Source organism: Microtus pennsylvanicus, chromosome X, assembly GCF_037038515.1.
Source record: "Microtus pennsylvanicus isolate mMicPen1 chromosome X, mMicPen1.hap1, whole genome shotgun sequence".
NCBI lineage: Eukaryota > Metazoa > Chordata > Mammalia > Rodentia > Cricetidae > Microtus > Microtus pennsylvanicus.
The window spans coordinates 41,721,790-41,747,558 of NC_134601.1; the positions used below are offsets into that span (position 1 = coordinate 41,721,790).

At 41.4% G+C, this 25,769-nt stretch overlaps 1 protein-coding gene across 4 annotated transcripts in view; it reads left to right on the forward strand.

Annotated features, from left to right (window-relative positions):
* Chrdl1 (chordin like 1) overlaps positions 1 to 25,769 on the forward strand; it is a 112,758-nt gene that overhangs the window by 45,827 nt on the left and 41,162 nt on the right. For 2 of the 4 annotated variants that reach the window (XM_075957478.1, XM_075957476.1), the window contains exon 5: positions 25,235 to 25,380. In XM_075957478.1, coding sequence (XP_075813593.1) covers positions 25,235 to 25,380 — 146 coding nt within the window. The remainder of the gene's footprint in view (positions 1 to 25,234; positions 25,381 to 25,769) is intronic. The other 2 variants (XM_075957475.1, XM_075957477.1) reach the window with 1 other exon arrangement.

The window sequence follows — 25,769 nt, forward strand, 5'->3', positions numbered from 1 at the left end:
TCATCCATGCATTGCCCTTTCGCTGTACATGTCACATTTCTCAGGATTACATATCTCAATAACATGGAGCTTTCATGTATTTGAAATAGTGTGACTGGAGGCAGAGGTGATCTTAGGATACTGCCATCTGGGAACCCAGCATAGTGCACGTGTGCATATCCTTTTCTGTGTCCCAGTTTCTATGACTTTGTTCTTCTTGGTATTTAATTTGCTAGATCCTTATCCTCTTCTTCTCCTACCTCTTGATTCTCCATCCTTCTCTTGATTTTTTTCCTCTTAGTCTCTTTTCCTTCCTTTGCCAAAAGTTAAAGCGAAGAAGGTCTGAAGTCTACAGATCCACAGAAAGTTTTGTTTTCTAAGAGGGCTTTTGAATTCATAAGAAGGCATTGGGCTGCAATTGGAAGCATGACTTCCATGGTGCAGAGGAGCACAGTATGTTGATATCTGGGTGAAGGCATCTAGTTCAAGGCCTAGGTCAGTGATTCAGAGGGAGTCTTTTGGCTTTCAGAAAGTCAAGTTGAGCAAGACCCCTTTTAGAAGAGAGGGAAGTTGAGTTCTAATAAGGATCAGGCTCTCCCCCTCACGTAAAGCTAGATTGTGTTGTTATAGGGGGATAAAAGGCAAGCATCTAGACCTGGCTCTCCACAGTTCACTCCGAGGGTTTTACTGAGAAGGTTAGCCATTTTGCACACATTTGATCAAATTGTAAAATGTGTGACAATTCTTGCTACAATTGAGACTTGTATTGACAAGAAAAAAGGGAAGATGATTGAGACATTATTTTGATAAATGCTAGTAGCACTAGTCCATTTGTTACTTTTCTGTCACTGAAACAAAATATCTGCCAAGCAACTTTAGGGAGGGAACATTCATCATGGCTCTCAGTTTCAGAGATGGCATGGACCACTGAAGACAAAGGTTTAGACATGCAGAGTGATAGGAAGGTATGGGTCATTGTGAAGGTAGGAGCCTAGAGTGGCTCTTTATTTTATGGCATAGACAATGGGACAGAGAGCCATATCAAAGCCTGAAGTAGATAATACCTTCAAAATCCAGTTCCTCTAGGCCCTGTGTCCCAAAGGTTCTGCAGCCTCCCAAAATAGCACTGACTGGACACTAAATTTTCAAAAGTATGGGTCTAGGGAAGACCTTTCAGACTCAAAGCATAACAAGCACATATAAGCAAGATAACATTACATCCCTGAGGGGGAAAGGAGTTTAAACCCTGGGACCCAATACTGCATATGAACATGTCTCCACATGGTAAAATGAGAGCCTTGACGTTTGGTACTTGATATCCTAGATGCTGATGCTAGCGGCACTGGTAACAGACACTGACCATATACTTCCAACTCCAGGAGAATGATGTGTGTGGTTGCACGGAGATGCGTGATAGGTTTCATGGCAGCCTTGAAGAAGGCACAGTAGTCAGTGGCATCCCAGTGTCTGGCCTTTCTTCTGATTAGGTTCTGTTAGGTACCTTCAGTGAGTGTACCTCCCCATAATGCTGACTTCGCAAACCTAGACAGCAATTTCGCAGACTCCTGGGGTGATACTGACAGCACATTCAGAGACAAGGTGGAAAATCTCTGTACTTCCTTGAAATCATAAATGAGGAGAGTGCTTTAATTTGGCTAGGCTGGACTCCTTCTCTAACTAGCTCACTAAAATGAAAGCATTCTTTGCTCTGAGCTCTTGTGTGCTGATTAGGCTACCATAATTTCTGCCTGCTTACTAGGACTGCTTTGCTACCTCCCTTTTCGCTAATTCCTACTCTGGCTGGAGCCCGTCACTAGCATTTCTTCCAATAGCATAGACTGAGTCTTCAGGGACTGTCTCAGAGCTCCTTAAAAAGAGCTTTTGTTCCAGTGGTACTTCCAAGTCAAGGAGAATCAGTCTCTCCTTCCCTTATGGCCTTTACATAAGAGAGAGAGGGAGAAGAGGAAGAAAAAGAGGTGGAGGATGAGGAAAAAGAGAGGAGATAGAGAGACAGAAAGAGAGAGAGATATGCCATAATCGTTCCTACCTCAGAGACTGTTGTGAAGATTGCCTTAAGTAATTTATAAGTGACTTAGCACAGGACAATAGTATGCCTTCAATAAAATTAAGTATCATGTTGTTGTTGTTGTTGCTGCTGTTGTTGTTCAGGCCGTTGGGCTAGAGTTCAGTATGGAGAAGTGAAAGCATGTTCTGGCCAAAGAGAGGATTGTGTGCTAAGAGTTATTGACTGTGTCTAGTTAATTTCAAATATGCGCCTAGGCATCTGATCTCTTGGACAGTGGAATTTTTACCATTTTGCTGTCAGAATGTAGATGTTCTCATGTAGGACCACAGCATTGCTTTGCAATGCATTGTATTTGGGTATTCTGTTTGATTTTAGCACACAAGACAGGCAGGAAGCTTTTTTCTTCTAAACTGGATTTGGACACAATAACTCATCTCTGCAATTCCAACACTCAGGAAACTGAGGAAGGAGAATCAAAAGTATTAGGTCAGCCTGTGCCACAATTACAAGTTCAAAGTTAACTTGAGCTACATAGGTAGACCTTGTGTCAAAAAAAATAGTGCTGAAGACACAACCTAGTAATAGAATGCTTGTCTACCATGTGAAGAGCTCGGAGTTTTGTCTCCAGCACCACAAGAAATACATAAATCCATACACAGGTAAATATTTTTAAAGTGCCAATCTGTGTTGAAGATCTGCCCTTGCTGTATGGGAATACAAAACAGAAGGCCCACAACAGTCAGCTCAGAGCCAAGTATGCATTAAAAAGACATTCAATTAGGAGGGGCTGGATAAAGGAGCAAAAGTCTGAACCCTAGGTAGGGAAGAGCAGGATCAGAGGGAGGTGGGGGGTGAACCCTGGGAATGCCAGGATACATAAGATCATCCAGCTGCCCCCAAACTGAACTTACAATGTTTTCTGTGTTCTCTTTGAAGAGGGGTTGGCTTGCCCAGCCTTCAATGGAAACTCGTTGATTGACACTGCATTGGGCACAAGTTCAACATGAGTGTGCCTTTGAGCTATTTGTTTGATTTTTTTTAAAAAATTGCATCCTTTGCAGTAAGACTGTTTAGCTTCTCCTGGCGCCCTGGGGCAGTAAGTTTAGATTGTTAAAATAGCAGCCATTAACACTCTCTGTGTTATGACACTGTCCTCCCTGCCCCCCTTTACAGAATCTGGGCTGGAGAGTGTTTGACAAAAGTTAAAATCTCCTCTCCACACGGAAGGACACAGAGACTCCTCAAAGACAGTGCCGCTTTTGCCTAGCCCTAACCCCCAAATACCTTCAACTCTGCCCACCCCCACCCCACACCCGCATATGTGATTCTCATATCTATTCAGGAACATGTACACATTCACTCTCCCCCACCCCACCCAACCCCCACATCCCTCAAGCTCTAGGGACCCTGGGGAGCCCATGTGCTTGATTTGCTTTCCTTTGTTTGACTTGTTTTGATTTGAAATCCGTTTTCAGGATGACACTGGGTATTTCTCCTATTCTATTAGTTGTGCTGGGGAGGGAGCATGTAAGGCCTTTCTTCTTAGTCCTGGTCATGCTTATTTCTCTAAACTAGGAAATATAATGCTGATTCTATTGATCAGTCAAACCCGTCTTTGTGGACTTTGCATACAATGCCTCTTGAGCAAATAGCCCAGGCAGCTTCTAAAAGATTTATGAATTCCTGGATTATCTAGATTATTCATAGGTCTACTTAAAAGGGAATTTTTCATGAGAGGACTGGATGGCCCTGGCTTTCCTAAAGGCCCGTGGGGAAAGATCAAAAGAACAGAGAGACAAAGGGGACAGTGTGGAACTGCTCAGCTCCCTGAACAAGGCAATAATCGAGACCAGACACACAGAGCCAACCACCGTCTCAGACAATCAGCCCTGGTCACAGCTGAGCCATCACCTACGCCTGGGAAGCACAATAGGGAAGGTCTGTGTCCTCTGGATAACTCTGGCAACAGCGCTGCCTGTACTGCCCAGTGGAACTCTGTGCAGCAGTGGACAACTCCCATTAGAGCAGCCACAAACACATGTGGCCTCTGGACACTTGATATGCTTTGAGGCTACTGTGAGACTAAGAAGCTGCATTTAAATTGTGTTTAATGGTAATTAGTTTAACTGTAAACTGATCCAAATGACTGGTGACTGCTGCCCTGCATGGCACTGCTTTATCTCATTCCTTGGGTGCTTTTATCCTGCATTGGGTTTAATTTTACACCTTCTACCCGTTTATTTAGTTCTTTACAGCTATCTTAAGAGCAGGCACTATCTATTCTATGAGCACAGAAAATCATACCTTAGAGTGATGTTTTCTTCAGCTCTCTCTCTCTCCACACTTAACAATCCAGTAATTTACTTAAGGAAGACTGTAACCTACCCTAAGTCACATTGCTCTGTAGGCACATTCAAGGAGCCTGAAACCCCAGTCTGCCGGCTTCCTGGATGGTGCTTCAACCATGTCTTCCTTTCAGATGAGGTTTTAAAAAATGAATGCTCTCTTCACCTCCATCGTCTTCACAGCTCACAACTGAGATTCACCCCTTATCATTTGGAAATATATTGGAGTTCAGGTCTACCTTTACCTCCTCATGTGCTAAGACAGAAAGTAGACCCTGGACAAAGGTTCGTAGAGTAAGTTAATTCTCTAAGGCCGTCGTGTGACCTGTCATCTTTTGTACTAGATTTTGCAGGAAACTGATTGTTTTGCAGTGCTTTGAGTTGGCCAGAGCCCATGCTGTCTCAGCCCAGGGAGACATGGAATCTTTGCCTGTGCCCATGGCCCACGTAGGTGTTTGGGTACAGATGAGCGAACATTGGGAAGCTGGCTGGCAGACTGGCAGAAAGGCTAGAGTACTTTGGGCTCCTAGACCCTTCACATTCTGAATTGTCTTGATTTGCTAAACTAATTGTCACTTTCTGTTAATCAGGGACATGTCACAACTTCCTCTCTTTTCTACCTTTCTAAAATCACCTAGAATTAAATGTGTCCAGGGTAGAATTTGGAGGCATTTATCTTTCTGATCACTCTAGAAAGTGATACAAAGTCCTGAGTTTAAACTAAGCCCAGAATCCAATGGTAAAAATGAGGAGAATTCAGGGTATAGGTGGAAGTAAATAAAGTATCCTCTTCTAATCCCTGTCCTCTCTGCTTCCCACCCCAGCCCTTTGCCTTTAACCCCGAGCCAACCAGTGGTAACTCAGCCCTGGCTGAACTGAAGCAAAACCTGTTACCAGCCACCAAAGGTCAAGTTGCTGCAGCCAGGCAGTCCTGCCAAGAGCCAGGCCCAAACAAGGAGGCAAATCGTTGTGCCCCATCTGTAGCACATGGTCTGCTCATTTCTTGGTACCACCTAATGAAGAAGTGATCTGGTCCTGAGATAGAAGGCTTCCAGAGACCCACCCAGTCCTAAAATTCTGAAGCCTAAGTATAGGCATCGGATGCCAAGGACACTGGAGAAAGTCTCCGGAGCGTGTAGAACACCAAGCCAATTGGAGTGCCTGCTAAGCCAGCCCAGGATTCCTTGCATTCCAGCCACACCATATCCACCCCCACCCCCGGAGGGCAGCCAGTGGCCACAGCAGAGCCCACATCCAGCACGCTGAGACCCACAGCAGACCCTCCAACAGCTTGCTTCCTCGCTAATGGCCTGCCGGTTTGCCTTGTGCTGAGTTCAGGGAGGTGGACAAATTGTAACACCCAGTTTAGCCTAAGAGACTGACTTCCCATGGACTCTCTGGGCAGTGAATCATTTTGAATAAGCGCTTAAGCATCTTTCCACTGAGTCATCCTGAGGACTGTCAGGTTCACTAATCCTGACATATACTGTGTATATCCTTTGTTCAGATTCTGTCCCCATGCTGATACTGGGGCCTCGATATAAACAGCAGAACTTTAACAATGTGCTTGCTGGAAATCATTTGTATTAAGACTTCCATTGTCTGCCCCTCTCAAAAAAATGCTTGAAGCACAAATTAAAATCTTACCAGTACCAACTCTTGGTCTGTGTGTGCTTTTGGCAACATAACTACCGAGAATATGTCCTCTTCACTTTGAGTGCTGCTGCATATTCAATTTGTTTTCCAGATCCTCCATGGATCTGTTTTCATTTGCCTTCTTCTAGGCCAGGGCTGGCATTTTCTTTTTCCTGTAAATATTTTAGCATTTTGCAGGCACCTCTTGCTACAACACTTCCTTTGCAGTGTGAAAGCTGCCATAGACAGCATGGAAATGATGGCTGTTGCTGCCTTCCAATAAAACTTTATTCACAAAGACAAGCCCTGAGTCCATTTAGCTCACACCTCCTTTCTAGACACAAAATAACCTGAATTGGCAGGTGAAACCTAGTTTCCCATGCTAGAATCTGTGAGGACCATCTTGAAGATTGAAGTGCTTTCATTTTCCTTTTGGGAAGGCGACAGGCATTGTAGGAAGTTTCTTCCCATTTGGACTATTAAATCCATTTCTCAAAGGTGGTAGACACATTGTAATGACTAGGATTGACTAAAGAAGGATACATTAACATGCAAATTTTAGAATTTAAAACACATAAAGGTGTCCATCTTAGGTGAATTCTTCTTTTTATCCTTACTTTGGGCCCTGGCTGGCAGCTTTGCCATATAGGCTCTAGTTCCAGTGTTCTGAGAGGGGAACAGAGTAAGGTAGTAACTAGTGTCCTGGATCTTAAGTGGTTTTGCCTTGGAATTAAAATTGACTTTTGCTCATATGTCACTGGTAGGAGGAAGTCACCTATTCTCGGGACCTGTTTCTCGGGGACAGGGAAATACATGACTATCATATTCCTGGGCAAGGAAGTGCTGTTCAGTGCCCCTAACAAACATCTGCTTTCAAGAACTACTTCCTGATATTTTTCCTGATGCCTTTTCTTGCCTACCTTTTTGGTTGGCCTACTTGTCTTTTCACCTAAACCCTACCTGGCTTCCCTCATTCATAATAGCCATTGAAATCAATACTTGAGAACACAGCCGAGGGACTCAAATATTGGTACACTAAGCATTACTTAAAAGCTTGTGTAGTCCAGCCATGAATATGAAGTCAGGCCGCTGATCCAGGTCCTACATGCCTTTGGATCCAAGCATTGATTGCCATTGGGCAGCAAGCCTGAGAACAATTAGACCTCCCATGTCTCTGGTTTTGATTTCACTTTTATTTACTTTTAGTGGAAATTTGAATCAGAGAGGGAATTCTGAGTGCAACGACTCTAGGCAGTTCTTTCTTTTACTGCCATGGAGAACAGTTGTCAAGATGGAAGAGGTACGGAAAGTAAAAGACAGCATAGGTGTATGAGGAACTGAAGTGATGGCTTTGGCGGAGGAGACTACACAAGAAAACACAAAAATAGGCGGGGCAAGCTAATTGCTCTACCGGTCTTCAATGCAAATGCTCCATGACTCTACATACAAGGGCAGCCATGCAGCTCAGATTCGGCTCCATGCCATTATCTCTGGAGCCTGAGTCCTTGTCTTTATCCCTCTCACCCTTCTGAGATCTCAGAGTCCTCTGTTGTGTCTTTTGCCTGTGGCCTTCAGTGTGGGAGAGAGAAAAGGAAAATTATACATGGCATCTGTCAGGTCACTCTTCTGAGGCGCTTGGGTCATTCTCTACCAAATTTTGTTGACAACGTTCACAAGGCGCCTAGCTGCAAAGGAAGTCTATGAAATGTAGTGTTTGTAACTGGGTCTCCAAATGAATTTGATGAGCATGGGATGTCTGGCATAAGGGGGGTTCTTTATAGGAGGAGTTCACACTGACTGAGTCTTCGACTGAAGCCTTGAACAACAATGTCAATATTGAAATGTTTGCCACTCGGAGTACTACTTGGTGACGTAGGAAACTACTCCTGCCTTTGGAAGCTTTTGAAGATGAAGAAATGTGACATATATCATATTCATATATTCATATTCATCATATCTCCCATTTTTCTCTGTCCTTCATGTGACCTCTGGACCCACCTTTTAAAGGTACCTACATTCTCCTGGACATAGAGACTTGAGATGTGACTCCTAGGGAGAGAAATGTGAAGATGGCATTCAGGGAAATGAGAATCAGTAATCCCAGGCACTTATTCTGAATACTGAACCATTCAAAAATCACTCTTACAAAATAAGGGGTTGGGGCTAGAGAGACGGCATGTTCTTCCAGAAGACCTGAGATCGTTTCCCAGCACCCGTGCTGAGCTGCTCACAACTGCCTGTAACTCCGGCTCCAGGAGATGTGATGCTCTCCTTTGGTCTCTATGCACACAAGTGCACATACCCACACAGAAATGCATGCATGCATAAGTAATAAAATACATCACTTCTTAAGTAAACAACAGCCATTAAAATGGTGTTGTATTCTTCCTTGTCCTGGCTACCAGGAAACTGAGAGTCCTGTGACACATACTACAATTTCACTTGCCCTCTTGATGGGTATTTTTGCTAGTTACTTTTTGGCTTAAGGTTTTGTTTTCTATTTTTATGCTTAATTACTTTTCATGGTAAATACTATTTGTTGCAGAAAGGAAAAAATATAGGTGTAACTTCTTGCTGTTTCACGTAATGTTAGGTTTGAAGACTGGCATTTAGATAAAAGACGTTCTGCGTTTGCTATGACTTCCAGGGCAGTTGCTTTCACATGATGTAGCTTTAGAGAACTGTCTGTGAGAAACATGTAAAGAAGTGTCTCGTGCCATTAAGAGTAGCTATGGCTTTGGTGTCAATGTAGGGCTGTTAAAATAAGGACGTCCCCTTCTGTACTTTGCATATTTAAAGATTTGGTACAAACATAGCAATGACTTATTTTAGTCAAGGTGTCCTCATCCACTTTGAGGACAGATAATTGTCTATTGTTTGGGGCAGTGCCTTTTTTTGTAGATACTTTACCACTTCCCTTAGCTTCTGCCTGTGGAATGGAAGCAACACCTTCCCCACCCATGGCCATCAAAACTATCTCCATCCATTGCTGCATAACCCCTCAGGAACTACCCTTCCTAGGAGAACCTTCATATGAAACAGTGGGTATCTTATAGTAGCTGAGAACTACTGCTCTAGTGCAAGGGGATTCATGTTTGCTTGCTTTTTGAAAATTATTTTCATTTTTTAGAATGTCGTTTTTTTATTCTTCCACAATTTCATGCATGTATGCCATGTGTCTTGATCATATTAAACCAAATCCTCCCTCTCACTCTGTCTGGGACATTCAAAAACTTCACCCACCTTCATATCCATTGTTTGTCTTTAATAATCCACTGAATCCAGTTTGTGCTGCCTGCATGTGCATAGGTGTGGGTCTGTTCACCTGAGCATGGGAAACCCGCCAATGGCCACATTCCTGAAGAAAAGTGATTCCCCCTCCCTCAGCAGCCATAATTTGATAATATCTCTATAGCAGAGGATGAAGCTGAGAAATAGCCCTACCTCAGGACCCTACTCTGGAATTCAGTGCATTTTTCCCACGTTTTAAGTTAGAGCTAAAGGTACTGGATGGTAAGAGCTTAGTGATAAGCATATACATACATACATACATACATACATACATACATACATACAGTATCATATCATTGACCTCAAACTCACTATTTAGATGAGAATGACCTTGAACTTCTGATCCTTCTTCCTTTACTTTCCAAATGCTCAGGTTACAGGTATGCATCATCATGTCCAGTTTATGCAGCGCTGGAGACCAAACCCAGGGCCTTATTCATTTGAGGCATGCACTCTACCATCTCTAGTCCTGAACCTTTTGATTTTAAGACCACCTATATGTCTGCCTGGAAGAGATAGCAGTTTTCTTTCCAGAGCAGCCAGTGAGAAGAACCTTCAAAATCACTAGAGTGGCTGTTCTTTTATCCTGGCTTTACTTTCCGATAATGCAACCTCCATCTCTAAAGCTCACAGATCTTCACCTCACAGACCTTGCTTTGATCTCTGAGTTGACCAATTCCTAGTTTTATCTCAGCAAGAGATAACAACAGTACCTACCTGAGTGGGTGGATATATGTAGGGACAACGGATCTAATGAATATCAGTTTGAAGTCCCAAACACAGATCTGTCCATCACCATCATTAGTCTGTAAATTTTAGTTTTGAGCACAGATGTGATTATTATAATTATCACAATCTCAAACTTCCAACTCTTTTCTGTGCCTATGCTATTTGCGTACGTTGCACTCCCAACATTGATTCGCTATTTGAAGTGATTTTTAATCAAGCATAACGTGATTGCGGAGTTTGAACTCATTCTGCCCAGATAACTCTTCCTCTTGCTCTCTTTTTAGGAATTACTGATATAAAACAAAGACCAAACATTATTGCTTTTCCAGCTGGGCAAATCCAATGGTAGCCACACAGCCTGTTTGGTTAATTAAGATCTGACCCCTGCAGTAACCTTGCCTTCCAATAACTTCATGTTGGCATGAGGATATGGGACAGCATAGTAGCATCTGGCTTCCAAATATAACTCCGACTTTTAAAGTGGGAATGTTTGTTTATCTTTTTGTTTGTTATTTGGTTGGTTTTACCCTTGATATCTCTGTTTTCCAAAGAAAAGACACTATTCCATGGCAGTCAGTAGTGGAGGTGTTTTTTTTTTTTTTTTTTTTTGTTGTTGTTGTTTTTTTTTTGTAGCGGAGTTCTTTTGCATCTAGGATTTCCTAACATCGTTCTTTTTCCTTCTCTTAAATTACTCTCCCTGTAGTTCTGACTTTGGCTTCCATCCTTAAGGAATTTTGTAGGAGGAAAACCATAACAGTTTCTCTTTTATGCTGAGATTTCTAGTACATGGGAAATGAGCCTCCTTTTTTGTGTCTAGAAGGTGAAACGCTGCATTTTTCTAACAGTGTTCTCCTTGCTCCAGCGTCCTGGAGCCTGCAGCTTTTGCCTTTGCTGCCACCTCTTTCTCTGCAAACTCTGCCAAAGGCCTGCAGGGGCTGCTTTCTGAGGGCTGATGTTTGCAGTTTACCAAACACAACAAAATGCTTGTTTAGGGATAAATTTTCTCAATTAATTCTCAAGTACTGTGCTGCCTGCATTTATTTATTTATTTATTTATTTATTTATTTATTTATTTATTTATTTTCTAGTTGATAATAGGCTAGGAATAAGTTCTTTCAACCATCTTTAGAAAGGTCCTGCTTCCAACTTCATTTTCTATCCTCCAGTCATTCCAGAACACTTTTGCAACAATACAAAATCTCACTGGATCACGTCACTGCTTAAAACATTTCACTGCCTTCCTGTTATATACACAAAAACTGTAGACTGCAGGACTTGACATCTTAGTATCTCCAGGTGCCTAATGTCATTGCATTATCATTGCAAGTACCAAACTGTGGTTTCAATCATCAACACTCCACAGTATTGCATAGGTGGGGGGACTTTTCTCTTGTTTTGGATGGTTTTATAGTAGAAATAAAAATGTCAGGGAAGGGAAAAGACACAGAAGCTGCTAGAAGCCCATGTTGGATCTTATCTGAAACAGGTAACTAAGCATGAGAAGTGGGATCTTAAGTTCTCTAGTTAATAGTATACAGGTGATGACAAGTATTAAGATTCTCTTGATGTGTAGGTGTTAGATGTGATACACAGGCTGTTCCTTGAATGCTCTGAGTGAGCCCAGGAGTTCAGAGAAAATGCTCAGTTGCAGTCACGCATGTTCCTTAACTGTGGCACTCCTGAGATCCTTCAACATGTGGAGAGAGACATGGGGTACCTACACGATAACCCTTTCCCCAACTTTATTTGATAGCCAGAAACCTGTTTTCACGGAGCATCTTGTGAACCAATAGTGCTCTTCAGAGCAGACTTGGGAAATGCTGCTGTAGGCAATCCAAAGCAATGCCTGACCAAACTCCCCATTGCCTCATCCAGATGCCGCACATTGTTTCTGTAAGTGCTGCTTGAGTGTAGTGACTAATTTGTCCGTTTCAAAGGGGCATCGGCCTTCAAAAATCCCAGCTCCCAACGGATTAGAACTAACGGAGTAATAGTAGAACTCATTTAGGGAATTTATTCAGGGGAAGGAGAAAGGCAGAGAGCGACACATGTTACCACAAGCCTGTCATTAACAATTACAAATCATGCATAACAGTTTTAACATTTTCGTTGCTACTGCTAATCCAGTTAAGATACCTCTGGAGAATTAGAAAACATAAAATCCCATAGCTTGGAAGCAAAGGAATACTCCACAACTATCAGATCCACAGTGGAAGGGTTTTGTGTTTTAGCCTACATATTATAAGTGCAGATGGGACGTTTGAGATTGAAGAATTGGCCTCTGAAAACAAATTTCTGCTTCAGTTGTTGGACTGAGCTTCGGAAGACTTCTCCAGTTCTCATGATTTGTGGTGCTAGGTAAAAATGAAAGTCCTGACTTTGCATCCTTGTTTTGGCCCTAAAGATCAGTGTCCCCTTCGCATCTTGGGGCCTTGTTTCCACGTGTCAAAGAAAAAGGGATTTCCGGTTCCCTCTTGGAGGAAATCCTAGGAGATTTGCGTAATGAGATTAGAACAACTCATGAGCTGAATAATGCAGCTGAGGAAGCTGTTGGATGAAAGTGGAAGAAATCTGGGCAGGGAAGAGTGTACAGGTTTCCTCTGCACTGAAGACTGGACTAGGAGGAGACTCCACAAAGAAGTGCCCTCAGCCCCCAGAAAGCTGTTCTAAAGCTGTGGATGCAGAGAACGTAGACCATGTTTTGTGCAGAGATGGGTAAGCACTGAAGCCCCCAAGCTTTCTTTTTCAGCAGTGAGGACGTCTCTTTTGCATCATGGCCTAATCCAGATCTCGCAAAACCCGTTGAGCATTTTTCCGCAAGGATATGTGCCCTCGTACCCTCAAAATTTTGTAACTCACTTCATGATCACTTTTGGAAGTCATGATTCACCCCATCAATCTGAGCTTTAAATAGAGTCATTTGGCCCCTAGATGTATATGTTTTACATCTTAGTAGAATTAATAACAGCCTCTAAACATTCACACAAAACTATGTTTGTTCCCTCACATTGTTCCTTGTTACAGTTCTGAAACCATCAGGAGATGGAGAAAGAAGAAGACATGAGTTTTGTTTACTTTGTAGTTATTGATTACTTAGAAAATAGTACAGCTGGGACCCATGAGATCACATTTAGAGGGACATGCTGAGAAGCTTACCTACCTGAATTCCATCCCCAGACATGCCCCTACCCCCAATATACTTGATATTGGGTGCTATGCATTATGAAGAGACAGATCACTAGAGTTTCTGCAAATATCAGAATGCATTTCACAAACCATAAGGCCTCAAGAGGATATGAATAAGCAAAGGGTAGTCTGTGGGGGTGGTTGGTTCTAGCATGAGTCAGGACAGAATTGGCAAGGAGTATAAGGAAGCAGGGACCTACCAGGGAGCATTCTTCAGCTCTATGACATATCCTCAGAGGAAGGACAGTTGAGTTATGTGTCATGCCCCTGGCTGGGTCATGCTGTGATGCTCCTCCATCTGCATAGCTTTGGTTTGGGGTGTTTGCCCACAGGCCAATTGATGAATAGCAAAGTAAGGCTGGCACTAATGCCCAAAAGGCAGCAAATCACCAGCAGAGGGCCCTTGCTGAACTGACAGAACTTGCATAGAACATATTAAGCTCTTAAGTCTATCTAGCCTGCTAGAACAGACTGGGGCTCAAATCTTTCTACCTTATTAGATGGCGTGCCATCTGAAAAGTAAAGGGAGTCATAGTCAATAGGCTGTTTCATGTAGTTTGTTTCACCCCAGGACTTTTAAAAATAAATAGATAGATAGATGATAGATAGACAGACAGACAGACAGATAGATAAGTAGGTAGGAAGATAGGTAGGTAGGAAGGTAGATAGTCAGTCTTTATGCATAGTATAAATCCTGCAATGTAGAAGCAAGTAAAAACAACTTCTCACAATAAATGCACATATACAGTTACAGAAAAATATTTAGAAGCAGAACCCAGAAATGCAAAGCTACAGCAGCCTCATCACTCAACAAGCCGGTCCCAAAACCAGACTAAGAACAGACAAAATGCTGCCAAAGCCCAAATCTGTGCCCAATCTGAAAACACCTCTTGCTTCCATCCTTCCCAGCCTTCTGCCTGACAAGAGGGGCATATCAGGCAGGGTCAGCTACTGCCTGACAGCAGCTGAAACACGGACAGAAATGGGATGAAAAACAGCATGCAGATGGGGTCCGGATGAGGAGGGGAGAACTGGGATTTAACCAGGGTGTGAGCTTTCAGCGCCCTCTTCCACGCTGTTCTCTCCAGCTGCAGCCGCAGAGGACTGTTTCCGCTCACTCGGCACCTTCTTTCTTGGGACAGTGTTGTGTCTGTCTGTTCAGCTGAAGAGTGATCTGTCGAATCTGCTACAAGAATTTCCTGGCCTGGGACCCCCACTGGGGGCTGGGCCTGGGGTGGGAGCTGAGAGGCCACTTTGTCTTGCTGAAGGTGTGCGCATCGAGTTTTTTTTTTTTTTTTTTTAACTTTCCATGCGGGAATATCTTCCCTGCATCAGTCCCTTTGTTTAAATCAGCAGTGTATCAGTTGGACTCCATTTCCCAAGGTGAATACTGGGGGCGCTAGGTAAAACGGTGGCACAGGATTGACCATGCACTCTCCTTGGCTAGTTCTCCATTTACTTTAATATGCTTTCATATTTCACCTTCCTGCCTGTCACTAGGGCACAATATACCTTTCGTATGTCTATGTGTGCCCCATTTGTCACTCATATGCCTTCATTGCAGGATGTACAGCACTTCAGTCTTTTTCTGTACCACTTTTAGTAGACATTTTCACAGACTATAAAATTCACCCTTGTGAAGTATACAATCTAATGAGTTTTGGCATATGCACAACAAACACAGTTATCTCATACCTAACATATTAGCAATCACTCTCTACTCTGACCCTTATTCCCAGGTCTTGGCATCCACTAGTCTAATTTCTGGCTCTTCAGATTGATCTTTTCAATCCATTTCATAGAAAGGAAATCATACATTTAGTATACTTGTTATTGTTATTATTGTCTGGGTTTGGAACAGATTTAATGCTGCAAATCAGACTGTTTTTGAACTCACTATGTAGACCCAGCTGACCTCAAATGTTTAGCAATCCTCTTTCCTCAGACCCTTGAATGCTAGAATTAATATCCAGTTTATTTGTCATACTTTGTTAAAGAATACTTTTGTCTATTTGTCAATTTATATTTCTATATGATATCTCTTGATCATAACCACCCCCAACTCCTCACTCTAACTTCCTGGAGATATTTTCAATACAGCTCCATCCCACCTTGACATCCTCTTCTTTTTTGCCCCACTTAATCCACTTAGGGTTGCCCACATGCTTATGGTTGTGAGATCACCCATCAGTAGTCGCATTATTTAGGAAAAAAGACATCTATTTCCTTAATAACCATCCCTGAAAAAGATCTCCTAAACCAGTGCTTTTCAACCCTCCTAATGCTGCGACCCTTTAATACAGTTCCTCATGTTGTGATGACCCCCAACCATAAAATTATTTTCACTGCTACTTCATAACTGTAATTTTGCTACTTTTATAAATTGTAAATAATTTTGGAGATTGTTGACTGATGTTTCTGTCCCACCAGGTCCCACAGCCATTTAGTCCCAAATAAACACACAGAGGTCTACATTAATCATAAACTGGTTGGCCTATTAGCTCAGGCTTTCTTATTAATTAATTCTTACATCATAAATTAGCCCATAATTCTTGTCTGTGTTAGCCATGTGACTTGGTAACTTTGATCAGTGAGGCATTCTCATCTTGCTTCCTCTTAGTCTGGGTGATGACTGCAGACTGAGGATTTCTCTTCTCAGAATTCTTCTGTTCTCTTCGCCCTACCTATACTTCCTACCTGGTTGCTCTGCCTATACTTCCTGTCTGGCTACTGGCCAATCAGCGTTTTATTAAAATACAATTGACAGGGTACAGACCATTGTCCCACAGTGGGAAATAGAGGTTTACCAAATGGGTTACAACCCACTGGTGGAGAACCTCTGTTCTCTTAGGATGTAAGCTCCTCCCTAATTCATACTGGAGATTTGACCAACTTGATTTGGTGCAAAGCTCTTGTAGGTTACCATAGCTACTTTGAGTTTATGATTTCACGTGTATCATGTGTAGAAAATAGCTGTACACAACACTGTTGCTCATTGTCTGACTCTTACATTCCCTCTTTTCCATCTTCCGTGGTGTTTCCTGGGTCTTTGAGGGTAGTTGATATAGATGTCCCATTTAAAGCTGAGCACTCAGTAGTCACTTATCAGTTATGTCACTACAAAACGTGTGGGAGGTCCTTCTGTCTATGTGTTGCTTTTATTGGTTAATGAATAAAGAAACTTCTTTGGCCTGTTGATAGGGCAGAACTTAGGTAGGCAGATAAAACTGAACTGAATGCTGGGAGAAGGAAGGCCGGGAGAGACAGATGCCATGGAGTTGTCAGAGTCAGACATGCCAAAACTTTGCCCATAAGCCACTGCCATGTGGAAATACACAGATTAATAGGAATGGGTTAAATTCATATGTAAGAGTTAGCCAATAAGAAACTAGAGCTAATGGGCCAAGCAGTTATTCAATTAATATAGTTTCTGTGTGATTATCTCAGGTCTAAGATAGTCAGGTGGCCAGTACGAACAAGCAGCCTCCCTCCTACTACACAAAACTGAAACAAAACAAAAGCTTTCTCTGACCAAAATTGAAAATAGGACTATCTATGGGTATAAAATAAATATTTGGAAGGCAGTTTGGCAGTGTGTCCATTTAGCAAAACAACGGTAGTAGGTTCCAATGCACTAGGACTTATGACCTCCTTAACCAAGGGCTTTGATCAGGTTGACAACACTAGATATGGACTCCTTCTTCATCAGGTATTAAAGCCAGTCATAAAGCAATTGGTTACCATTTAGAAACACTAGTGACAATCTATTCTGCTGGCTTCTAATTCCAATCATCTCAGTGAACATCAAGTGAAGAGTGATTAGCTGAGACTTCTTTGAAACTAGAGTTTGACCATGAATGGAGGGAAAAAAGATGATAGGTGAATGGGTCAATAGAGCGGAACCCTAAATGGAAATTCTTTATGCAAGCCTTTCTGGAAAACAGCATAGACAGGACTCATCTTTGTTTGAAAATGATATCTGACATACATTGACAGAGTGCCTAAAGAGGCTCAACTTTTCTTTCTTTTCCTTGGCTTTGGAAACCACCCACAAACACAAAATACATTTGTGACTATGCTGATCCTCAAATCCTCCTGTCTGAACATTCTAGTGATCCGAAGCAGAATCTACTATGTGGTTGTGGGAAGTAATTCTGGCCAGAAAACAAATGCTGGGCTCAAGAAATATCAACTGTAGACTTAGGAAGATGGCTCATCAAGTAAGAACACTTACTACACAAACATGAGAATCTGAGTTGAAGTCTAGAAAGCCATTTGTGGTCACAAACACTTCTAATCTCAGTGCTGTTGTGGCCAGAGTCAAGATAAAAGTAGAGGACTGATGCCTGCCAGCCTAGTTCCAGGATCAATGAAAGGGAGTAAGGTGGAGAATGATACAGCATATGTTCTTCCAGTCTCCATCCCTCCACACAGTTGTGCATCCCACATACACAAATGTAAACATACATAAAGCACATTCAAAACAGAGAGACAAGTGCTGGCCCAAACTTGCTTATCACCAACATGGAGAAAATAGGGTAGATTGTGTCCACTGAGAACCTGGGCATAATATGATGGTCCAGCATGTATTATGAATATAAAGGCTTAGGAGTGAGTCTAGCCACCATCCAGGATCTGGTAATGTTTTAGAAATTCTATAAGAGATAAGGAGTATATTTTGTCTAGCTCTGTCAGTATATCATGAGATTCTTAGTCTCAAAATCACAGGTTCAAGCACCATCAGATGAAGAGCGAACTCACAAAGTCTGGTCAATAATTTATTAAGGGTTGCAATGGGAAAACAGACTCACAAATACAGAACACGGTAGACAGTGCTGCTGGCAACTGCAAGTCTTGCTCCTTCTCCCCAAGAGAGAACACGTAATCCCTCTCCTCAGTTTTATTTGGTCTGGTATCAAGAGAAAACCACGCATAGGCCAGTCTCTCCCAATGCCATTGGCTGAATGAATCGAACTCCCACAGCAAGCTTTACTTCATGAAGGCAAAAATAAACATCGTCACTGTGTTGAAGGTGGATAATTTCTAACACAGTACATACTAGTGGCTGAAGTTTTTGCTTCTTCTTTGGAGGCTGGTGAATACAGAGGTGGGATCTGACACTGTAAGATATGCCCAGCCTAAGAACTATGCACCATCCCCAACTATTCCTTTGTAAAAATACTTTCTGCCTTCAGGAGACCTCATAATTTCAAGCAAGTAATGATATAACAATAATTTTACATATTCAGCAATAATATGTAAGCAGTATTACATTGAAAACATTAGATGTCTTGTTTACTTCTTACAACTCATGAGGCTGTCATTGTTAGCGTCCTCATTCACATATGAGAGAACTGAGGTAAAGAAACAAGTAGTCCACTCAGCTGATAAGCAAGAACTCAGTATAATGGAGCTGAATGTTAAACTCAAATAGGATATTCTGAAGTTGGGCATTTTCTTCCATTCATGACAGATTCTAGTGGCTACATCTTTGCTCTGTATTCTGAAGCCTTATGGATAAAGCATCAAAGGTCCATGTTACAGTGTAATTAACAACAACAAAAAGCTACTTTGAAACATTGTGTTCATCCGGGCATTGTGGTGCATGCCAGAACTCAAGAGGGAGAGGTAGGTGGAATTCTGTGAGGCCAGTCTCGTCTACATAGCGAGTTCCAGGACAGCTAGAGCTGCTACATAAAGAAACCCTGTCTCAAAAAAAAAATTGAAACATTGTGTTCCATTGGCACCTAGTATGAACTTAGTTAATGAGATTAGTACTAAGGACCACTGATAGGACCTTACTATAATGCCCTACAGACGAATGAAGTTTTATGGGGGACAGAGTTTGATGAAGATCTGAAAATCATAATAATCTACACCCTCAAGGAAGCAGATCTTGTAACAGGATCAGGGCCTGCTTGTTGGGGCATTCTGTCCTGCCAGGTTCCCACAACTGTTTAGCCCCAAAGAAAATCACAAAGAGATCTCCATAAGATTATAAACTGATTAGCCCATTAGCTCAGTCTTCTTATTAGCTCTTGTAGCTTATATTAACCTATTATTCTTATCTATGTTAGCCACGTGGCTTGGTACCTTTCAGCCAGGCAGGTTACATCTTGCTTCTAGGTAGTCTGGGCTGGAATGGGAGGAGCTTCCTTCTTCCCAGAATACTCCTGTCCTCTTTGGTTTTTCCTCCTATACTTTCTGCCTGGCCAATCAGCATTTATTTAAAACATGATTGACAGAATACAGACAATTCTTCCGCACCAGATATAGTTAAGCCATAAATCCAAGCAGTTCTAGACTTGGAGCTATGGAAGGAAGAACTTAAATAGTATACAACACCAGTTCATATGGTAGACCCATTGATCTCACTGGAAATCCCAAATGATCTGAACTCAGGGACCCTGAACACTGATTGTTCAGGGATACAACAGAATCTCATTGTAGGAGATAAAATCATTCTATATGATACTTATTCTCACTTAGCCTAACCACAGCATACATCCTTCTGTTCCTCATCTCACTACAGTTCCAGGGTCACAGGTGATTTACTATGAGCACCCTTTCATGTGTGCTTTCTTTCTACTTAGAGGAAGATTTAAAAGGCTTTCTCAGATTTACACAATGAAATAAAAAGCTGCTTGGAAATCAATGGGATAGCCCTCGTGCACACTTTTCCAAAGGATGCTGAATTGATGTGGGTGGGAGAAAAACCCAGTCATTGAAATAAGACTGAATAAGTCCTACTTAGGATCTGTCCCACTAGTAGGAATACAGCTAGGCTACAAATGACCAGCATTGTAGGCTGGAATTTGAACACTTGGAAGATACCCAAATGGCCATCTTATCTAACCCACAGCCTTCAAATAGAATTTTTAGAAACATGGTCTTCAAAATAATCTTTGAGTGAAAAATAGATTTATATCATTTAAGAACTTAAATTAATGTGAAAGTCCATGCATATAGGATTATATATCAATGTATATTTAATCATACCCATTAAAATGTCTAAATCAGGCTATTCCACATAAAACTATTTCTATCCCAACATATAATTTTTTCATAGCTATTATGACTTTCTTGTGTAGTTTTCCATGTTTTCTTAAGGAAAATACAAGTGAATATGACTATATACTGTTTAAAGTATAGTCTATAGTACATAAAATATAATATGAAGTTCATAGCTGCTTATGCCTCGCTTTTTATAATCGCTTTTGTCAAGTCTGTATATCATTTCCATATTCTCCCTCCATTCTGACCTCTTGCCCTCTGAAGTGGCCTGAAGATTTTCTACCACTGTATCAGTGAAATGCCACAATAGCAGAAAGAAGTTACATTCAAGCTCAGCCATGAAAATAAAGTAGAATGAGAGCAATGGCAACACAAAGGGTGCGCTGATTCTTGAGATAAGCATCTAGCCCTCAGAAGCCCTACAAAGCTGTTTCTAAATAGCCAAGAATTTCTCCACTCAGAGAATGACAATCTGATGGTGAAGAAAAGAGGGGAGAGAGAAACCACCACAAAAGCTTTTGTTTCCAGAGTGTTCGGAGAAGGATAGCACCAGGCAGGTGACAGCTCATTAAAGCCACATTCTTAGAGCTCTCTGCACAAATCACAGTCACCTGTATAGGACCAAGAATCCCTTCTCTGCCACTATCTAGCTAGAGCCTCTTTGTGGAGCAGTTGCTTACTTTATTATTATTATTATTATTTAAGTGGTGCTGTGTTTGAGGAGCTTTAAAAAAAACAACAGAATTCTGTGCAGGTCTATGCACTCACTCTCCCAGCAAACATTGATTTATTTGGAGACTAAAACAAACCTTTCCGGTGAGTCAGAGAGTGTCGCCTGTTGATGGGGAAAGAGGGCAATCTCTATTTTCACTTTGGGTAGCATTCTGCCCAAGGGAGATTTCAGCTGAGAAGGCTCTGCCCACAAATTCTGGAAGGCAAAGCAGATATCCCCCAAGTGGGCTGAGTGGAAGGCACTTTGGGTAGCAGCAACTGTATAACTTAGTTGCATGAAGTTTGGATCTGTTAGATCCAGGCTGTCTGAGGGGCCATGTGGACATGTATTATTGAAGTCTATTGGCTCATAGAAGAGTGGCGCATTGATTAGCTTCTTAAGGGTGAAGGGTTTAATTCTGGCTCACAGTTTGAGGATACAGTCTATCATGGCAGCAGGAGTTTGAGGCAGCTGGTCACATTGCACCAAGAGTGGGTTATGAGCACTGGTTGCCTTTCCAGAGGACCCAAGTTCAGTTCCCAGTCAGGTGGCTCACAGCTGCCTGTAGCTTCAGCATCAGGAAATCCAGCATCTTTTACACAAGTACCTTGTGTAGGTACATCTGTAGGGAGTACCTACACAAATGCGCACAGATACAACCATATACAAAAGTAAGAATAACGTAAATAATTGGGGGAGCAGAGGCTTACAGAATTTTTTTAAGTGTCAGCCTTCCCAGACATGTGACAACCTCCTGAGTTTTACCTCCTTCTGGAGGAGGTATTTGTTTCCAAAGAAAGTCTGTTGGACTGCAAAATTTAATTGCAAACTGACAATCATTTAGGCAACAGGATGAATCTCTAATTGCCGTATTTTAGACTTTGGAAAGAGCAAAAGAAGTAATAAATATTTAGGGTACGGAAGTGTTCTCTAAGCACGTCAGAAATCATAGTTCTGTTTATTTATAAGGTCATTCCTCATATAAAGAGATGGAGATAGCTTCTTTTTCCGGTCCATCTGTAACGATATGTCTTAATGCTGTTCAGATTTCTTCATGGTGTTTCTCTTCCAGTACTTTTCATAGTATTTTGTGGGAATTTAAATAGAAACATGGGACATGGGGAGACTAGAAGCTATGCAGCCTGGATACTTTTGTTACAGTATTCTCCTGAGGGGTCCTGGAGCCAGCTTGGGTTTACACTGATTTCCTGCCAGTTTTCAGCTAGGCGCACTGAATATGTTCCAAGGATAGTTGGTTCAAAGCCCAGCCACCTCAGAAAATCTGGGAAGGGAGAGGATAGAGACTGGGGTGGCTTTTCTTGCGCATGTGGTTGGGAAGCATGCTGTGTTGGCCCTATAAAGATTCAGGGTGAACTGAGACATGTGCCCCATTCTTAGATAGAAAAATTAAACACAAACAAGAGAAAGTGGCCTGTGCAAAGTGAAAGGGAGTTGATACTGGGGCTACCATAATGATTCATAGATACTATTCCAAACTTTTAGCACCATTTGTAAAAATAACACACACTGGAAGACAGAAAAACTGTTTCAGGGTCTACTCTTCTTCTGAGCAGCTTTGTAACATGGGTCAAATTCTTTCAGGTTATCTGTGGCTTCATTTTCATAAGTTTTCCCCTAAACCATTACAAATGTTAGTGTAAAATGAATGAAGATACCGAGACATTTACATAAGAAGTGGTGGAAGGTTGACAATAATTTCTCTCATTTTTTTTTGATTCCTATTTACCTCTGTCTTCTGCTTTCTCCCCATATTCTGTTGAGTAGATTAGTAGACTCACAGTACTCTGAAGACTCTGAAGCTCATATGTCCAGTGGAAAACCTCTCCCTGCAGTTGCCCTGCCATTGATGTCTTAGTGGAAGGCCCAGTTGAAGAACCAATCTACATTCTTTTGAAACTAAATATTTCCAAAGTTTTTGTGTGTGCTCTAAAGACCTGCCAGCTTCTGTGAGAGCCACAGCAAATGTTGTTTTGTAGGTCATTGTACATTTCCTTTACCACAAAATGCTGAGATTTGGAATAATTAGAGCCCTGGGGGCAAATGGCCCTGCTCCTGTCCTTTCCCTGAAGAGTTCCACTCGTTTGTGCCAGCTGCACTTGTCTGCTTGCATGTAGACATGGCAGGGCTGGGGACTCAAGGCCTAGACAGAGAGTGAATTAGTATGAAATGAAATATGTCTTAAAGGGTTCTTCTTTGTAAGCCAAAACTCGGGAACTATTCTTACAGGCTATACTTTCATGGATAAGTAGTTAACATCTAAGGGAAGAACAGTCGTGGTTAGATAAACTTATACAGAAAGGTAGAAAACCAAAGTTTTAGCCACATCATTGAATTTGATGAAAAGTGCAGTTTTCTAGGTATTTTCAAACATGGAATTTTAGTAAGACAACATCGCTCTCATGATCTGTTGCTTTGGGCTTTGGTTATAATTAAATGACGCTTTGCTTGCTACAGATTTGTAATTATATGCGCTTTTCTTGATAGTGGATAGGAAGGAATTTCAGACTCAGATATCATTCAATGTCCTAGTGCTCCCAATTACAAGTTACGTGACCTTGGAGAGATAAATTAATTTTGTGGTGCTGCACATCGAACTTGGAGACAAGCTTTCTACCACTGACCTATGCTCAGGGCTTTACATTTCTTAATTCTTGATTTCTTCTTTGATAAAATTGGCATGATCATATATACAACAGAATGTTCTTGGTGAAAGACAATGAAATAATGTACTTAAAATCACTATGTGCATAGTGTACACTTAGAACTCAATAAATGTTAACCATTGTTATATTATGATGACATATATTGTTATTATTAGCCTTTATAATTTTTAATGCATCTCATGAACAATGTCAGTTTGTTTTTTATCAGCTTTAGTGCCGCATAATTTATCCATATAATATGGACTCTTATTATATATTTACTAAAAAATTGCCCTGCTCCCTAAGCATCTTCCTAAAGAAACCCATGGCTCCTCTGATTTCACCACTCTTCCACTATCCTGTGGCAAAGCACTTTCCACACATCAATGAGTAGGTCAACCTTGAAGTATAATCATTACTATTTTTGTGTGCACTATTTTGTGTGCACATGTGTGTCAGTGCATGTGTGTATGAGAGAGAAAATCAAAGACAGAAACAGAAGACACAGAGAGACAGACAAGACTAAGAGTATGCATACTCATGCAATACAGAATATACTAAAGAAAACCCAGTGGAAAAAGTTCCAGAGATCATTCTCTTAAATTCACAGGGTGAATTAACTTTTCTTCTCTACGGCAACTGTCTGCTAGATTCTGTGAAGTAGAAATACATGAAAGAGACTCAATTTCAAAAAATAATTTATACACAGGTGTAAATAAGGTAATAGAAGGTGAAATTTAATTTCAGGACATCAGGTTTAGGTTCTCCTTTTCATCATTAACTAGTTCTGTTATTTCAGGAAAGTCAGTCCTGTGATTTGTTTCTCTCCAATAAAAAAATGAAGGGGAGAATCTATCTCACTTGACTGATATATAGTTATGAGCATCACTCTTGCTAATATATATGCAACTCTTTTGTAAACAGTGTGCTGGGTGGCCATAGCATACAGACACACATTCTGGTGATATTCAAGTTCCAGATTTTGTTCTTTCAATATCAGGTACCTCGAGAGGTCCAGAAGATTGGCTAGAATTATTGCACAATGCTTTGTGGAGAAAAGGAGACGAGAGTTGAACCTTTATAGTCAAAGTCTTCAACATGTAGAAGAGCATGAAAGAAGAAGGCTGTCTTGGTAGAGGAATTAACAATAAGTAACAACCAGAGACCAAAGGAATCACATAATAAGCTATATAAAAATATCTATGTACAAATGTATGACAAGTTATATACAACATGATAAGGGATAATGTTTCCAAGGTAGTTACAATAGACAGTAGATGGTTTTTCTGAAGGTCTCAGAGAAGACTAAATGGTGGTAGTGTGGACTCCCTTTTTGGTAAGTCATTATCTTATTCATGCTGGACCAAGGATAATCTCAATCAAGGAAAGTCCTTGTCCTCATTTCTCTAATGCTTATGATATTGCCAGGCACATAGGTACTGCTCAATTAATTCTTAAGAAAAGATGGATCAGCTGTAGCTCTTCTGTGGCTGTTTTAATACTACTACCCACAATTATTAACCTCTGGAGCAAGGATTGTGTTTTAGCTCCCTCTATGTAGGACAGCCCCATCTGCTGTTGAGAATCATGAAATTCTTTGAAAGTATGCCAATACATGATGTGGTTTGTATTTTTCTCCTCCACTCTGTTCCAGAAGATGCCTTACCACCTGTGAACAATAAGGTGACCAGCAAGTCGTGTGAGTATAATGGAACTACCTACCAACATGGAGAACTCTTCATGGCTGAAGGGCTTTTTCAGAACCGGCAACCCAACCAGTGCACCCAGTGTAGCTGCTCGGTAAGACCCTGCATCTTAATGTTCCTGCTGGTCACTACCAAGATGGGAAAGTAGCCATCTCTGTCCTTATGTATTCAGTGAAGCAGATGCTACAAGGTGTTTGAAGTAAGATAAGATGTGTTTACATCTCAAGCCTCCCCACCTGTCCAAACTACCTGATTTTCATCAAGTTTGAGAGCAATTGTTAAAGAGCTAAAAGTCAGTTGTAGCCTAAGAGGGTTCAAATAGGCAAAGATGAGCTGTTTGACTTAATCATCACCTACATTTCCTAAATAGTTATACAACTTAACCCTTAACCTGAGGAGTCATAGTTATTGATGTCTTGGTAATGCTATAGGTAGAACACTTAGCACTGTTCTAGAGCTACGTGATCAAACTTGAAAAAACAA